The sequence below is a fragment of the Marmota marmota genome, unplaced genomic scaffold (genome assembly GCF_001458135.2).
Source record: "Marmota marmota marmota unplaced genomic scaffold, marMar, whole genome shotgun sequence".
In the NCBI taxonomy this organism is placed as follows: Eukaryota; Metazoa; Chordata; class Mammalia; order Rodentia; family Sciuridae; genus Marmota; species Marmota marmota.
The window spans coordinates 9,614,330-9,632,399 of record NW_026000241.1 but is presented as its reverse complement, the minus strand read 5'-3'; the positions used below and the strand labels follow the sequence as shown (position 1 = coordinate 9,632,399).

General features: G+C 48.1%; 1 protein-coding gene across 1 annotated transcript in view; it reads right to left on the bottom strand.

The window, feature by feature from the left end:
* Window positions 1–1,436: 1,436 nt before the first annotated feature.
* Slc6a20 (solute carrier family 6 member 20) overlaps window positions 1,437–18,070 on the bottom strand; it is a 27,460-nt gene continuing 10,826 nt past the window's right edge. Inside the window, exons 4-10 of the mRNA XM_015488922.2 lie at window positions 17,335–17,445; window positions 16,199–16,440; window positions 14,977–15,139; window positions 10,336–10,540; window positions 8,060–8,219; window positions 4,657–4,822; window positions 1,437–4,165 (exon numbers count right to left, since the gene is read on the bottom strand). Coding sequence (XP_015344408.2) covers window positions 4,016–4,165; window positions 4,657–4,822; window positions 8,060–8,219; window positions 10,336–10,540; window positions 14,977–15,139; window positions 16,199–16,440; window positions 17,335–17,445 — 1,197 coding nt within the window. The 3' untranslated portion in view covers window positions 1,437–4,015. The remainder of the gene's footprint in view (window positions 4,166–4,656; window positions 4,823–8,059; window positions 8,220–10,335; window positions 10,541–14,976; window positions 15,140–16,198; window positions 16,441–17,334; window positions 17,446–18,070) is intronic.

The following is an 18,070-nucleotide window of genomic DNA, read 5'->3' as shown; positions in this document are numbered from 1 at the left end:
CAAAAGAAACTAACTTTATTTTTAGAACCACACACGCCAAACAAAACAGCCTCTCAGGGAAAACCCTCAGAGCCTCAACTGCCACCAGCGGCTTTCCACAAGCCTCTCTCTCCCACACAAGCTTCTCTCCACCTCCCACAATCCTCCTGCTCTTGAGGCCGATTGGCTGGGTCACGTGGGCGGAGCCAAAAAAGTCCCCCAATGAGCAGCTCCGTGGTCTGAAAGGGCAGGGAAACAGCCCAATGAGCATCACTGCAGAGGAGCCAATCAGCTAGATGTTGCTGGGGCCGCTGTGAGCCAATCATCAGCCGGCAGCTGGAAGTTTGCTGGGGCCCTTTCGGCTGTGGCTCTCAACAACCTTTTTCATCGTCTCATAGTTATTGTGCATCAGAAATTTGGGCATTTCAGTTCTGCCTCCTGCTTTAGGGTCTTCTACAAAGGCTGCGAATAGGATTCATCTGGGACCACTTTCAAGATTACCCCATTGGTTGTCAAGATGCAGTCCTCACAGGCTGCTGGCTGTTGGCTGGAAGTCACTCTCAGTTTCTTGCCACGTGGTCCTCTGCAGTGTAGCAGTTTGGTTTGTCAAAGTCAGCAATAATGTCTGCTAGCAAGATGGAAGTCACAGTCTTCTATGATCTAATCTTGGAAGTGTTATCCCACCACTTTTTATTCTATGCAGAAATCATCACTGAATCCAGCTCATTCAAGGGGAGAATTTATGAAGGCATGAACACCAGGAGACAGGGACATCTTGTTAGTCTGCCTATCATAGTAGGGAGAGAAGAATATTCTGAGGCCAGAGCTAGTTTTGGAGGGAATCAAGTCATTTCCTGGGGAGGTTGGGCTTACACCAAGTCCAACGTGTAGTGATTATTTGAAGCTCTGTAGCAATTGGCTCAAAAGTGGGGGAAAGGAAGGAAGTCGTGGTTACACAGACACAGGTGGTGTGCCATGCTGCTGTTGTCCTTAACCCCTGGCTGTCTTCCTTTAAAACAGTTTATTTTCCCTTTCACATTTCTTTGTGTGTCTTCTAGTTTAGTACATATTATGTATCCCCAGTTAAATGTAATGTTTCGTTCTGGGGCATTCTTGAGGGTTAGAAGGAATCCTCACAATTCAGAAGACCTTCCACTCTATTGTAAATCCAGCTCATTGGAAATAGTTTTCCTAACTTTTCTCATGGAACTGAACCCTCATCTCCTCCTGGGGCCGACTTTATGCTCCATGATGGTGTTGTTTTACTGGCTACGTGAGGAGGTGAACATGGGAAGAGGTGACAGGGGAAAAAAAAAAGACTTACTGAGTCTGCCTTTTCTTTATTTTCCGCTTTTCGGAATTAGCTTTTGTGCTTACATGATGAAAGGATCTCTTGTGTACAGAGAGGTCTGGTACTGTATGAGTAAATGACAAAAAAAAAATCCCAACTACAGATATACTTGTTTAACGTTTTATTGACGTCGACAGTGGATAAAAAACAATTTTTCCCCTACCTAATATCTTGGAGCTAAGTCCAAGGTAGTTCTACTTCCAGCATGAATAGGAAGTTTCCAGAGTCCACCATCTGGCCATGATGCCATGGGTCACTGTTAAGTGACAAGGATGGAATGTCCCTTTCCTCCTATTGGAGGGTGGGTGGACAAGTCCCTAGACTACCATTTTTGTGCAGTACCTAGCAAACAGCAAAAAACCTTTTCTAAAACAAGACTTACTACTGGCTCAAGAGGATTACTGAGAAGTGTCCTGCTCTTCGTGAAGTTCACAGAAGCCAGGGTAAAACTTCAGTCAAACCAGAGACATTGTCGCCTGGAGCAGATTACATACAGACATCATCGTCTGACTGATGCTGATGTGACCTGGGATATTTTTGCTCTGTGATGGTGTGAAAGCCACATGCATCCAGTAGAAACTGTGTCTTAAGGTTTGACCACACTAGTGAGATGCTACATGGTACTTGGGGCATGTGAGCAGCTTGCAGTCAGCCACAGGGTCACCAAGGTCAGCATCCCACACAACACAGATCGCTGTGCTGCTGAGCTGAGGGTTGGTAAGTGAGGGGTAATCATGTTTTTAACTTTGGGTGTTTTAACTCAAGGGGTTTTTTTTTGGATATAACCACGTGAGTCAAAGAGCCTCATGTTACTTTATCTCTCTGATTTCCATGAGCGGTTATTCCACAGAAGTACCTTTTCCCCATAATTGGAAATGCTTTCCGATGTTAGAAGTCCTTATTGATGTAACTGAATATACCACCATTTTCTTTCCATCTTAAATGGGGCCTGGCTTTCAGGTTTTGCTGCACATTGGAATCACCCGAGAAGTTTTAAAATCTTAAAATTTTCGGTAGGATGTGGCCATCTGGAGTTTGCAGTGCTCCCAGGTGGATGGGAATGGGTGGTGGATGGGAATGGGTCGTGGATGGGGATGGGTGGTGGATGGGGATGGGCGGTGGCAGGGGCGCACTGGAAGAGTGCCGGCCTGAGTGAAGCAGCCATAGGTTGACCTTTCTCTTTTCACCTCTGAGGCTGACGTTCAGAGTTGACAGGCTCCCACTGCCTGTGACTGACTGCAGGAGAGGGTGGCACTGTGTCCTAGGACAGTGACCACATCTGGAGGTCAAGAGGAGGGGACAGGCCCTTAAGGATGGAACAGTGGGGAGGGCCCACTCTTCAAGTGTGGAAAACCATCAGATGAGAAACCAGAGGACTGAGTATTGAGTAAATAAATGCAGTTCAGACATTTGAAAGGACAGGATCTTTAAAAAAAAAAAAAAAAAAAAAAACATCAGGGGAAGCTGGAAGTATTGATAAGCTGGTGGCTAAGATAGCAAAAGACCTTCCTAATACTTATTTTTGCTGTAAGGAAATTTATAGCATGAAAATAAGTTTTAAAGAGAAATCTCCAGCTGATGTCCCAAGTGGGTGTTTAAGTGTCTTCAAAGATGTCTGTATCAATGTACCCAAAGGAATGCTCCTGATTCCAGGACCTCAAGGAAGCACAGAATGCTGGGGCAGGAAGGGGACCCTCCTACTTCAGAGTAATGTTAACCTACTTTATTACAGTAAAATAGATTCACATGGTGGGCTAATGCTATAATCATACTATGGTGTATCTTCAGTAATAAGATGCTCTGTTTAAATTACATACATTTTAGAAAACTTTCTTATGTGCAGATAAATAAACACTGTAATTGATGTTTGTTTTCTTTATAGAGTTGTTATGCCCAAATATCATTTTAAATATATGGGAAAGTTAAATTTACTCTTCATCTTCACAGTAATTTCTGGAACCTTTTCTAAGGCACTAAGACACCATGAATGGGATATCTATTCATATTCCTCAGGGATTTGGGGGTTGCAAACTGTACTTGGGGCAGTTTTTGTAAAGAGGGCTATTCCTGGACCACTGTGAGAGACCTTAGATGAGAGACAGGTGATTGCCTTTGGGGCCCAGTAAAGGTCTCTCTCGATGGCCAGTCAGTCTTCTTCACATGTAAAAAGTGGACAGGGAACACAGAAGTCACATGTTCACTGAGTAAAACAAAACAAAAGCGTAATTAAACACTGACAGTATTCAAATGTGGCACCTTAGGTACTTCAAAACTCCTCCAACTGAAGTAAAAGTATTGTTCTCTAATATTTTGGTGTCTCCTCAGCAAAAAACCAAATTGCTTATATTTGGATCCCAAAGAATGATGGTAAAATTTCAACTCACAGTGTGCCTTACTCCTAGGACTTTGTAGAATCAAGGAAACAATTATCTTCAAGCCTAGCCTTAACCTTGGTGACAAGGAAGCAGCATGCTGTGGCCTTCAGGGCCCGCAAAGGGTGGAGGCTGGTTTTGTGAGCAGCCTGCTTTCTTCCCAGGGAATCTTCCTCCTCCGCGGCTTCTGAATTTTGTGTCATCTCTGGAGGCTGGGAGTGAATCCTGGAGGCCGAAGTATTTTAAAAGCAGCCAAGGCGCTTCCACCAGTTGCAGCAGCTGTGACACGGGGCGTCTCTGGGAGGTCCAGTTCTCAGGCCACGGGGGCTGTGTCTCCCCTCTTATAGCGATGCATGATGAAAGTCCCCAGGGCCACCAGGGGGATGCACATAGTGGAGGATGCCACAAGCAGCCCAATAACAGCTAGAGCATATGCCGGGTAATCCTTGGTCACCAGCTGACCCTGCAAGGAGGGAGAGTGTCAGTAGAGGAAACCTTTCCATAGAACCTTCTGAGCACTATGCCCAGGCCTCAGCCCTCAAGGAGTTGGAGAGGCAGCATGGGGTGGGAAGAGACCTGAGGGGCTGCCATTGCCACACCAGAGGCCACCCCAACCCTGCAGTTCACAGCAAATGTGCTAGGAGTCCACTTCTCACTCTTCCATAAATAGGGACAATCTGACACCTCACTCAGGGGCACTGTCCAGGGCACCTAAATGTAGGTCCACCTTGAACCCAGACTAGGTCCACTGGGATGCTCCGGAGGAGACTGTGTCATCACTGGGACACATTTAAAAACATACCCGGCTTTGCTGTCCTGGACTGAGCATTTGTATAATACCTTGGTGAGGTTTTCATGTTGTGACCAATGACCTCACCATACCACAGCGGGTGTCAGAGAACTAAAAGCTGTGCTTTGGTGTGGCCAGCCCTGTCCTGTGGGGACAGCAGATACCTGGGTGGCATCCCAGGCTTGGTACTGCAGGGTCCCTGTGATGATGTAGTCACTCAGGTAGAAGAATAAGAGACCGATGATGAGCAGCGGGCTCACACAGGCCCACATGGCCTTCCAGTACCAGTTGAGGGCTCTGCCAGTCATGGCCTGAAGTTCATTTTCAAATCTATATGGATCATGGGGAGAGAAAGTCTGGGTTATTGATGCTTCTGGAGGTGAGAGGGGTCCAGTCTGCACACCCCATCACTTAGGAAGATTTTGTTTGGGGCACCATTTATGTTTGAACATCACCCCGGGTGCCTCTCTGACCCCTTCTAGCAGGGGCAAGGGGAAAGAGGCTGAGGCTGCCCAAGAGGGGTGACAAAGCAACCCCTGCTGATAGGAGGACACCAGGAGACATCTTCCTGGTACTGGCTGCCAGAGTAGACCAGAAGGCAGCTCCCAGTGACAGTGGGGACAGGGTGCATGGGGACTAGCAGTCCAGTCCGTCTTCAAGGACGGGGGCCCTCAGGTGGTTTTGCTTCCCCTCCACTCCCATCCAGGTGGCTCTACTGCCCATTAGAAACGCTCCCAGGACCCGCAGAGCAGAATTGCGTTATGCTTGTGAACAGCAGGTCTTGTAGCAAAGAGAGTCTGGCCTTGGCCCCAAAGGGCCTGGACCCTGGCCAGGAAGAGCTGGAGGAGTGGGCCCAGAGGAGCCAGGGCTGTGCTTTCCAGAAGCTGGAGGCCGCAGGCCAACAGCACTCCCACCCTGGCTGCACACTAACGTAGCAGCACACAGCAGTACTCCTCCACAGGCCGATCAGATCCTGGTCCAGGACCCACATGTGTACTTTAGCACTTAGGGACATGTTGGCCCAACTTCTCTCCCCATTTTACAGGGGAGGAGACTGAGGCCCAGGGTTGGGCTGGGACTCACTGGAGGCACCCAGGTGGCAGAGTTCCTCCTGCCTTAAAATCTGCTTCTCACTATGGGAGAAGCCACCTTGGCAGGAAGGCTGGGGTGAGGCAAGATGTCACTGTCACCAGCAGTGGTCACAGCCCCTGCCTCCCTGCATCTAACCCCAGTGTGGAGTTTTGGGTAAAGGGGATCAAACCTAGGGCCTCGAGAATTTTAGGCAAGCGATCTGTCACTGAGCTGTATTCCAGGGCCCAGGTGAGAGGGTGTCCCTCTCACCCCTAGCCACTCCTGGAGAGAAAGGTGGGAAGAGCAGGCTGCAGAGGAGGAGGCAGGACACTGCCTCAGAAGTTCACTAGATGGCGCTGCGCCCTCAGCGAGCAGAAGAGCCCTCTCCTGGCCACGCCTCTCATTACAAGTCCTTCCAAACTGGAGCTCCGTTTTTCTTCTCTGTGCCGCCTGCCTTCCCACCACTCTTCTGATGGGCTTGTTCCCCTCCCCACGACCTCCAGTGAACCCAAAGTTCCGTTCCTCTCTCACCAACCTTCTCCCTTTGCTCTGAAACACCCTCTTTAGGGACCAATTGCTCCTTCTAGACTGGCATTTTCTAGGCGACCAATCTGTCCCATTCTACTGGGGACTTTCCTGGATTTAATACTGAGAGGCCTGTATCCCAGGAAACCCTTTGGTGCTGGGGAAAATGGAAGACTTGGTCACCCTCATGCTAGTGTCCTCAAAATGTTATGAGATGTGAAAGGAAGAAGAGGGGAGGATAGAATGGCCGAGGGAGGGGGCTGGGGTCTTGGCTCAGTGGTAGAGCACTTGCCTAGCACATGTGATGAGGCACTGGGTTCGATCCTCAGCACCACATAAAAATAAATAAAAGGTATCTACAACTAATATATATATTTGGGTAAAGGGGATCAAACTGGTCCACTGGGATGCTCCGGAGGAGACTGTGTCATCACTGGGACACATTTAAAAACATACCCGGCTTTGCTGTCCTGGACTGAGCATTTGTATAATACCTTGGTGAGGTTTTCATGTTGTGACCAATGACCTCTCCATACCACAGCGGGTGTCAGAGAACTAAAAGCTGTGCTTTGGTGTGGCCAGCCCTGTCCTGTGGCTATTTCTCTGCCTCGCTTCACTCTGTTATAGGAAGTTTCCCCGCTGACACTGCTGGACCCCACAGGTCCAAATATATATATATATATTTTTTAAAAAGAGCCAAGTAGGTTTGGGGAATGCTGCAGATTATAACCCCTCTCTGTGAATCTCAAGTGTCTTCCGGGTTCCGTGAGAGCTACAGGAAAGACAGCCAGCTGGCTTCAACTTATGTCCTGAGATGCATTGATTGTGGGCAATCCCTTGGCATGTCAGGAAATCTCAGCTGTTCCAGGCACAGTGAGGAATGCCTCTCAAGGGACCTCCAGCCTGCTAGAGTGCTGCAGCTGGTCTCCCTTTCCATCCCAAACCAGTGTGGAACATCAGAAGACACCGGGGAAAGAGGAGGTAAGACAAAGTGGCCTGGTCCCCTGATCCCAGCTCACGCTGGAGCAGCGCCTGCTATGAGCTCAGAACATGTTAATTTGATGAGCTGCCTCAGTGGCACTGGGTAGCCTGAGGTCCTCAGGTTCTAGCAGGCTCTCTGCTCCTTGCTGCTGCTGCTGCTCAAGGGACCACAATTGGAGGAGTATGGCACTAGACCATGTCTCAAAGTGTGGCCCCAGACTACCTGGGGACATGCAAAAATGAGAACTCTCTTTTCATTCATTTTTTTGGTACTGGAGATTGAATCCAGGTGCTCTGCCACTGACTTACATCCCCAGACCCTTTTTTGTTTGTTTTTTGTTTTTTGAGACAGGGTCTGAGTTGCCCAGGCTGGGCTTGACTTGAGATCCTCCTGCCTCAGCCTCCCGAGTCACTGGGGTTGCAGGTGTGCTCCACTGCACCTGGCTTAAAATGAGAACTCTTGTCCCTCACCCCAGACTCCTTAACCAGAACCTCCGGTGGGGCCCTGCAACCCTTGTTTGCATGAGCCCCCGGGTGGCTGTGAGGCACATTCAAGTTTGAAAGTTGCTGTAGGCCAGGGGTTGTGAGCCCAGCTGCCCATTTCATGACCTGGGGAGATGGGCCACATTGCTGTGCCAGCCTGGGCAGCAGGGTTGAGAACCTGACCACATTTTGAATTTGCCAAAATTCCTAGTTCTCAATGGACTTCGGTCCAAGTCCTTGAAAAACACTGATGTTAGCCAATGATCGGGGCATCTAGGACCTGGAGGTATAAAAATTCTCCACCGAGTAAGCTGTGGGCTCCAGCAGGGTCAGCGGGGAAACTTCCTATAACAGAGTGAAGCGAGGCAGAGAAATAGCCGAGATCCAAGGGCAAAGGGCCAACTTCTGGGAGTGAAATGACATTGAGTCGTGGCGATTTTTCTTGTGGGTTGTCCCCCTTCCGCTGCGTTTCCCCCACGTAGCTGGCAAGGGTTGGAGCCTGCTCACCTCCTCAGCCCATACACGTAACACAAGGCGATCGTCTCCACCAGGACGATGAGCAGCAGGGACAGCGTGGCCGCATAGTCATTGAATATGTCAAACCAGTAGTTCCCGGCCTCCATGGTGAACACCAAGCCGACGGCACAGCTGATGAGGCACAGCAGACCTGGGGGCACAAGACCAAGGGCTCACCTGCCCACACCTCCGCCCATGCATCCGATTTTCTATGGGGCAGCAGGAGCCATAGGCTCCTAAGGGGACTCTGGCCAATGGGTTCATCCACATGGATTGGGAGAGGGTGATGCTAGGCTCCTTGGGAAAGTGAGAGTGGTGAGCATTTGCTCTTTTGGGACTCTCACCTGGGCTGTGGGGCTGGGGATGATATTGATCCCATCCACTCAGCTCCAGAGCTCATGGACAGTCAATCAGGGAAAAGGCTTGAATGTGAGGTAGGGATCTCCATCAGGACTTCCTGGAGATATCTTTCATACCACCAGAGTGGGGAAGAAACTTAGTGTTTACCCAGCTCCTACTATGTACCAGGCACTGGCTATGAATTGTACCCTTAAACCTGCCAGGCAGGTATCAGGAATCACTTCCCCAGTGGGAAGCCAAGGCTCAGAGATGTCAAACAATTCATCCAACGGCCCACAGCACTCGGTGGCAGAGTCAGGATTCAGACACAGGTGCCTCAGCCTCCAGAATCTGGATTTTGTCCCCGTCTCCTTCAGTTGCCCCCCATCTTGGGGACCCCAGGAGGGGTTTGAAGCCTAAGCTCCCACTCCTTTCCACTGCACACCAGATAGTGATGGCCGCTGAGCCCCACTGCCATCTTCAAGGGATGACACCAGGAAAAAGGGGTAAGTGTTGTCTGGGGAGCTGCTTGCACACATGCTGGCTGCAGAGACGGGATTCCAAGCAGGATGCTAAGTGCAAGCAGACCCTCAAGAAAGGCAGGCGGCTCCAACTAAGGGAATCGGGACTTGAAGGAGATGGGAGGGGAGCTGGTTTTGGATCACCCTGGGCGTGGTGGAGGCGTGGCATCAGCCATGGCACAGGCAGAGAGCCAGGCTACCCGGGTCCTCATGACTGGTGGGAATGGTGTAGAGCGAAGCCAGGAAAGATTTCTGGGAGAAGCTGGTTCCTTCACTAACGACCCCAAGGAAAGCTGAATGGATGGAGAAACTGGTCTGCGCTCTTTCAATGGCTTCTTGTACGACAGGAAGAGTGTCTGGCAATTACTGCCCATGACCACACGGTGGATTTCATGGATTTTGAATGAAGACAACAGACTTCATTGATCCACAGTTCAAGGACAGTGCAGAGAGAACTAAAATGGTAGGACTCAGAATAGGGGAGGGCTGTAGGCATGCTTATTGCCTGGGAAGGAATCTGAGAAGGAGCTCTCTGGGGTCTGGGCAAAGTTCTTGACCTAGGTGGTGGATATTTGGAAGGACCTATAGGTAAAAATTCATTGCAGCGTCCTTAAGTAATATATGCTTGTAATCGTGATGCTTCAATGAACAGAAGCTGAATGTTATGGTTGGGACGTGAAGGGTCCCTCAAAAGCTCAGTGTGAGACAGTGCAAGAAGGTTCAGAGGAGAAGGGTTGGGTTGTGAAAGCTTAACCCCATCAGTGAATTAATCCCCTGATGCGATTAACTGAGTGGTAACTAAAGGTAGGTGGGTGTGGCTAGGAGGTGGGGCATTGGGGGCGTGGCTTTGGTGTATTTTTATATTTGACAAGTGGAGACCTCTCTCTCTCTCTCTCTCTCTCTCTCTCTCTCTCTCTCTCTGCTTCCTGGTCATCATGTGAGCTACTTCCCTCTGTCACACATTTCTGCCATCACATTCAGTCCCACCTTGAGCCCCAAGGAATGGAGTCTGCTGTCTATAGACTGAGACCTCTGACACTGTGAGCCCCCAGATAAACTTTTCCTCCTCTACAGTTGTTCTGGTTAGGTCCTTTTAGCCACGGCCGTGAAAAAGCTGACCAAAACACTGAAATAGTCTCTCTCCCATGCTGTAGTGTCAGGTTGGGGAGGTGGGGCAGGATTTAAGTTTTGGGTGACCTTTCCTGGGATGTTGAGAAAGGAATGCACAGGCTGACTCATAGATCTCAGATTACAAGCAGCTAAGGAAGCACAGGACTGTAGTGAGGTTGCTTCTGTCACCTGGGGCCGCCTTGAGAAGCACAGGGCCCTTGAGGAAACTTAGCCTTGACTTGCTGTCACCTCCCAGCCCACCCTAACCCAACCTCTTCCACTGGCTAGCCCACTGACCTGAGATGGCCTCCTTGGGCAGGTGGCTGGTAATGACCTTGCTGTCAGTCAGAGGGGTGAGGATAGCTGCCGTGTTTCCCAGCATGCTCCCAATGCCCAGTACCAGCAGCATGAAGAAGTAGAGGACGGACCACAGCTGGGACACCTCCATGTTTTTAATGGCCTCAGTGTAGACGATGAAGGCCAGGCCAGTGCCCTGGACAGCCTGCTCGTGGTGAGAAGATACCAGTTGCACACCCATAGGATTGACAGTCTCCTGTCCTACACTCAGTTCTAAGCAACCTGGGCACCTTGGAACTAGCCAAAAGAAGCCATATTCTGAGCTTTGCATATGCCAAGCATGTATACTACTACAATATGGGGGGTTTAAAAAGAACTGGATAGCAATTGTATTTAAAACCAGAGGGATAGGAGGAGAGTGTTCAAAAGACTTTTTGCTACTTGGGAGGGAAATCAAGAGACGGTCTAACATTAGACTTTGTTAAGTAAAATATGCACAGGAAAATTTCCAGGAAAAAAAAAAGCAGGCATCCACATCTCAAATGGTAGAGGATTACATGGAATGAGAAGACGGTGGGGGAGAAAGAGAGAAAAGAACAAACAGAACAGGGAAAAAAGTCTAAATAAATGAGTAACCATATAGTTCATGGACACAGAGCCAAGTTCAAAAGTTAGTGAGGGAAAAATCTCAGGTGCCAAAACCAAAAAGGAAATGGGAGGTGAGAGGCCTGAACAGGACCTGGTGCTCAATGGCCCCGTGGTGCTAAACAGAATCTAGGCCTTGATGCCTAAGGATGGGGTCTTGTCATGCGATTCTCCCAGGAAGGGAGGGTCACACCCCAGGGTGGGGCAGGCAGGGATCTGGGGCTGAATCACCAGGAGAAAGAAAGCATTGCCCCACAGGTGAAATAACCCGGAATGCCTCCCCCATGTAACCAAGGGACCAACAAGCCCAAGAGACCAGGCTCCTGCAGCCTCCCTGGAGACCAGAGCCACGCTCTCCCTCTTCCCTATTCTTGGAAAGAATTCTCTACAAGTCTTTAGAAGTATTTACATTAAGTATAAGAACTAGACAATATGCTTGCTGACACTTCTGTTAGGCTCAAAGCCCTGGTACATACAATAAGAAAATGAAATGAGATACAACTACTGAAAATACAAAATTGTGTCTGTTTACACCAAAAAAAAAAAAGCCCAGAAGCAAATCTATAAAAGAATATGAAATTTTGTAGGCAAATTCATCAAAGTCGCTAGGTATGAGATCAATGTACAAAACCTATAGCTTTCCTTTACATCAAAAATAAACATGATAGAAAAGGGCGGGGGTTCCACTCACAATAGCAATATAACAACAAGGCAATATAAATCCACTAAATGATTTGCCAAAATATTCATGTAGAAAATTAGTTGTAGAATAAAACACCTGGGCTGGGGCTGTAGCTCAGTGGTAGAGCACTTGCCTAGCATGTGTGAGGCACTGGATTTGATTCTCAGCACCACATATAAATAAATGAATAAAATAAAGGTTCATGAACATGAAAAAAAATAATTAAAAAATAAAAAGGAACAAAAGACCTAAGTGAATGAGAGAAAGCCTGTTCCTGAATCAGAAGTCGTGATTCAAAAGATATTAATTCTTCCCAAATGACATTATAAAATTATCAATGCAACTCTAATGAAAATTCCCTAAGGGATCCCTCCCAGTGAAACCTGCCCATGTTATCCTAAAATTATTGTGGGAAAAAATGAAGATCCTAGCATAGCAGAGAGAATTCTGTAAACTATAAAAATTATTTTAAAATCAAAATGTGAAAAGCATCCAAATATCTATTAGTAAAGGGATGGATAAATAAGTTGTGGTATCAACGTGTGATGGAATAAAATAAATATAGCACTTAAAATGAATGTGTGAGATTCTAAATGTATTATTATTATGGACAGGTCTCAAAATTAAACTGTTGAATGAGAGAAGTGTCCTCCAGGACCACTTAGGCTCACTTAAAAACCACCAACAAAGCAATGATATCATCTAAGAATATGTAAACACATGGTCTACAAATATTTTTTCCATATGCTGGCTGTCTTCTCACTCTGTTCACTTTTCCTTTGCTGTGCAGAAGCTTCTTAGCTTGATATAATCCCATTTGTCTATTTTTGCTTTTGATGCCTGTGTCTTTGAGGTGTTATCTAAAAAATCATTGCCTATACCAATGTCTTGAAGTACTTCCTTTGTTTTCTTCTAGTCTTACATTTCAGGTCTTACATTTAGGTCTTTGGTCCATATTGAATTGATTTTTGAATTTGGCAATAGACAGAGATCAGTTTCCTTTTTATGCACATGGATATCCAGTTTTCCTTGCATTGTGTATTGAAGAGACTATTCTTTCTTCAATTTATATTCTTGGTACCTTGTCAAAAATCAGTGGTGTCAGCAGCTCAGGAGGCTGAGGCAGGAGGATCACAAGTTCAAAGTCGGCCTCAGCAACTTAGCAAGGCCCTAAGCAATTTAGCAAGACCCTGTCTCAAAATAAACAATAAAGAGGCTGGGATGTAGCTCAGTGATTAAGCACCCGTGGATTCAATCCCTGGTACAAAAAAAAAATAGTATGGATTATGCATATGGATTAATTTTTGAGCTCTTTATTCTGTTCCATTGGTCTGTGTGTGTGTTTTTATGCCAGCATCATGCCTTTTTTGATTATAGTTTTGTAGGGTGTTTTGAAGTCAGGTATTGTGATGCCTCTAGTTGTTTTTGTTTTTGTTTTTTCCTTCTCAAGGTTGCTTTGGATAGTCTGGGTCTTTTGTTGTCCCATAGGAATTTTAGAATTTTTCTTCTGTGAAGAATGTCATTGGTATTTGATGTGGGTTGCATTGAATCTGTAGACTGTTTTTGGTAGTATGGACATTTTAACAATGTTAATTCTTTCAATCCATAAACATGGGATATCTTTTCAAGAGAGAGTGTGTATGTGTCCTCTTGAATTTCTTTCATGAGTAATTTGTGATTTTCATTGTAGAGATTTTTTAAAAATTTCTTTGGCTAAATTCCAACTATTCAATAGCAAAAATCCACATCATCCAATTAAAAATGTTGAATGATGTGAATAGGCATTTCTCAAAAGAAAACATGCAAGTACATGAGAAGATGCTCAACCTCACTAATCATCAAGGAAATGAAAGCCCAAGTCATATCTTATTCCAGTTAGAGTGGCTATTATCAAACATATAAAACAAACAAACAAATGCTCACAAACTCCTACACTGTGGGAATGTAAATTCATATAGTAATTATGGAAAACACTCTGAAAGCTCCTCAGAAAACAAGAAGTAGAATTTCTATATGATTCAATAATTCCCACTACTGCATTTATACCCAAAGGAAATGAAATCATTCTATCAAGGAGACACTGCTCTATGTGCTTATTGTAGTATCATTCCCAATAACCAAGATGTGGAGACATCAGTGGACAAATTGATAAAGAAAATGTGGTACACATATGCAATGGAACCTTATCCAGCCATTAAAAGAATGAAATTCTGACACTTGCATCAATGTAGATAAAACTGCAAACATTAAATGTAATAATTCAGATACAGAAAGACATGGAAACTAAAAAAAAAAAATCAATCTCAGAGATGGAGAGTGGTATGGTGGTCACCAGAGCAGGAAGGATAGTGAGGAAGAAGCTTGAAAAGGAGTTAGAGGAGCATTTTTTATTTGTTTGTTTTTGCAATAGGGTCTCACTAAGTTGCTGAGGCTGGCCTCAAACTCAAGATCCTCCTGCCTTAGCCTCCTGAGTAGTGGGGATTACAGGAATGCACCACCACACCTGGCCAAGAGGTTAGAGGACAAGCATCAAACAAGGGACTGACACAGGAGGAATTAGTTTTGGGAAGACCCTGTCTCAAAATAAACAATATAGAGGCTGGGATGTAACTCAGCCATAGTGCTGGAAATTGTCTAATCTCTGACAGTCTGTGCTGCTAAGTTCCAAAATAACTGTTTTGGATAAGAAGGGTTCAAAAGTTCCTAACACAGGAAAATGATTAATGTTTGTGGAGATGGAGATGCTCATTTTCCTGAGTGGATAATTACATGTTATATACATGTATCCATCCTCAGCACCAAAAAATTATCATACTGTACCCCACAGACGTGCCTAAATATGTGCTAATAAAATATAGTTTAAAAAGAATATATACATATATACACACACATATGTAATAAAAATGAAGGTTCTTGTCTCTGGTGAGTAGGGAAAACTTAGGACCTCTAACGAAGGAGAATTTAATTTTGTCCCTGAAACATCCTTTTAAAAATAACGACAGACTGATGACAAGTATTCATCCTGAGAGGCAGCTCTAGGGGTGTTTGCTATTTTATTCTCTGCCCATACCTTCCTATATTATTAAAATTAAGAGAAAAGGAGAAAGAAGGAAGGCAGAGAACCCAACGGGGCTTTATAACGAGGAGGGGTCCCCAGCAGCGCCTGGGGAGAGCGGGGGTCAAGTCTCTGTTCTCTGAGTTACAGGGAAAGTAAATCCGCCTTTCCTGGTGTCCGGGGACTGGGTGGGTGGCAGTTCTCAGGGCCCCTGGGAAGTGTATGGAGAGGCCAGCCCCGCCCTTCCCAGGTGCCTTACCGTGTCCAGCTCTGACTCCAAGCTGCAGTTTTTAATGAGTGGGACCACCTCGCTGTATCTGCTCGGATCGGTGGACGCCAGGTAGTCCTTCACCTGCTCCAGGTTGCTGGCTGTCACAGAGCCATCTTCAAGGTCGAAAGAGTTGGTCAGCAGCAGAATCACCCTGCAGAGCAGACCATCAGCTTGACCTTCACTGGCTGGCAAGGTCGCTATCCCCAAGGGCTCTCAGAAGCTGGGGTGGGGGTAGGGATCTGTCCTCCCACCAGCCTCTACCTTCTGGTTTAGGTGGGGATCTGTGGACTGGTGACTCTTTCAGAGACAGGGTAAAGCTGGGATGGCTTTGAGAAAGCCTCAGATATAAAGGGGCAGGACGAAAGGAGCCAGACCCCCACCTGAGGCCCTTTGAACACCTGGACCAGGGAAGTGTGACGGAATTCCCTCTGATGATGGATCTGCTTCAATCTGTCACTACTAACCACGTGCGGTGACAGACTACTTGAGTGTGGCCAGTGCCACTGAGGAAGAATTGAAAGGAAATCTGGAATTATCTAAATGGAAGTTCATGTTGGCATGCAAATTATTCCAAGGTAAATTAGCCGGCATGAATTCAAACTTTAATGGGCTACTTGGGGCTGCTGCCTGCCATGTTGGAATCTCACCTTCTAGAGGGTGCTCCTGTAGTTTTGGTCAAGTTTTGGTCCTCTCTGGGGTTTGGCCAGAGAGGACTTGGTTACTTTATTTAAAAAAAAAAAAATTAAATTTATTTTTATTTTTCTCTTCTGAGATGGGGACTCCCTGTGTTACTACCCAGGCTGGTCTGGACTCCTGGGCTCGGGTGATCCGCCCACCTCTGCCTGCCCAGGGCTGGGAGCCTGGTGGGCACCAAATGCTGGGCTTTGGATACTTTTGAGACTGGGGAGACGGATCAGCAGACACTGAAGTTGTGGGTTGAATGCTCTCTTCTGCTAGGAACACAGAACCCCACAAACCAGCCCCTTCCCTGTAAGGCCGACCTTGACTGGCCCCAGGACCCTCCCTCAGCTTCTGGTCCTGATGGTGGGAAGCCTGAAACTGACCCTGGATTGAGGACTCCCAAACGGGTGCTCTCGGTGGCCCCTGGGCCTTTGAACGTCACCTCTTCCCTGTCCCCACTTCAGCTCAGAGCTCTGGGGACTCGGCCCCCGTGTGAGGCCGGCGTCTCTGGGGGACAGCCCAGGCTTACTTGTTTAAGCAGCTTTCGTAGTTAAAGGTGGCCTTGAAGCCGTAGATGGAGAAGGTGACGATGCTGGCGAATATGGAGGTGGAGCTGTTGATGAGGGACACGGTGATGGCGTGCTTCTGGCAGTTACTGCTGGGCTCGTTGTAACTGGCGAAGGCGATCAGGCTGCCGAAGCCCAGGCCGAGCGAGAAGAAGATCTGTGTGGCCGCGTTGACCCAGGTCTTGGGGTTGGCCAGCTGCTCGATCTGAGGACCGGCAGGGGACAGGGCCCATGAACCCAGGGCCCCGTGCCCAGGCTCTCAGATCCATGGGAGAGGGAGGCCCAGGGCAGAAGGGATGGGGCTTCCAGGGCGCAGCCAGTCAGGGCAACCTGGGGCTGGAGCCCAGCTCTCCTGCCCAGTCCATTCCCCAGGAGGACAACTGTGTGGCCTTCTCAGGTTGTATCCTCCGTGGCACCTTACCCACAGGAGGTTTGCAACCGAACATTTACGGTAAAATGATTTTTTTTTTTTAAAAAAAAGCACTGATCTCTGGTCCACCAGCCAGGTACTCTGTGAGTCTGGATATTAAGTGGTTGTGGCTTGGAGGTGGAGTTCAGGTCTGGATTGCATCTGGTGCTGTTGTTGTGGATGTTTGGGAACAAGAGGGTGCATTTGGGGGGATGGTACAGTTATTCTGATTCCAGGTGCTAGATTTTCTAAATGAAGAACTTGCCCACCCCACAGGTTCCCTGCTGATGAGCTGTGGGGTGCTGGAAAATGGGGAGTTGGGAGGGGATGGTGGATGACCTGAAGGAAGCAGGTAACAGGTGAGGGAGATGATGGAGCTGAGCCTGTGGCACCCGGCTCTGGAGAGAGTCTGGGTGGGGCTTTGGGGCAGGGAGGCCAGAAGGGAGGCTGGGGCAGCAGTTGGCTGGGGGCAGTGAGGGCAGGAGGGACTGGAAGCAAGACTTCACGGGCTGGGGACCACCTCCTGAGGAGGGGTCCAGCCCCCAAGTGACCCACACCACTCGCCCCAGCCTCAGGGCTCCCAGCACCCTCTGTGTGCAGCTTCCCCCTCCCTCCCACCTCCAGCCTCCCCAGAAGGTGGAGGGATGTGACAGAGAGGCATCCTCAGGGTCCCTCCCCTGCAGCCTGTACCTTGGGCGTGAACATGTACATCAGCCCATTGGTAGCTCCATGGAGCGTGAGGCCCCTGATCAGGTAGATGATGAGCACACAGTAGGGCAGCAACGCCGTGAAATACACCACCTGTGGGCGTCAGAGGGTGGAGTCAGCCTCCTGGGGAGGGAAGGAGGGCGGGGTCGACACATGCCCTGCCCCAGTGACATCTGGAAGAGACGTGGACATTCCTGGTTGGACACAGTGTCCAAGGTTGGGCTGAAGAAATGGGCTGGCTGTGGCCACCCCGTCTGTCACCACCAGGAAACCTCCTGTTCTACACAGGAGGGGCCGGTGGGCATCGGGGCTTTCCCTGGGCTCTGCCTTCGCCCTGGCCACAGTGTGCGTGGTGGTGAGTGGCCCAGCTGCCTCCAGTCGACCACACTCCAGGTGGCAGAGACCCCAGAAGCTACGTAGGAATTGTCACGGTGCTAGATAAAGAGATCAGTCTGAAAACAAAATGTGGGCGATCAGTAATGAGGCCAGAGAGAAAGAGTGACAGCCTCCTCCCAATTTCTATGAAAGGCTCACTTTCTCAGGCTTGAAACTGCACAAAAGTGGAATTTTGGTCAAGCAAATCTTTTCCCTGTTCACATGCATTGCAGATTCAAGGGCTCTTCCTTCCTCCCTTCTTCTTCCTTCCCTCCCTCCCTTCCTCCCTCTCCTTCTCTCTCTCTCTCTCTCTCTCTCTCTCTCTCTCTCTCTCTCTCTCTCT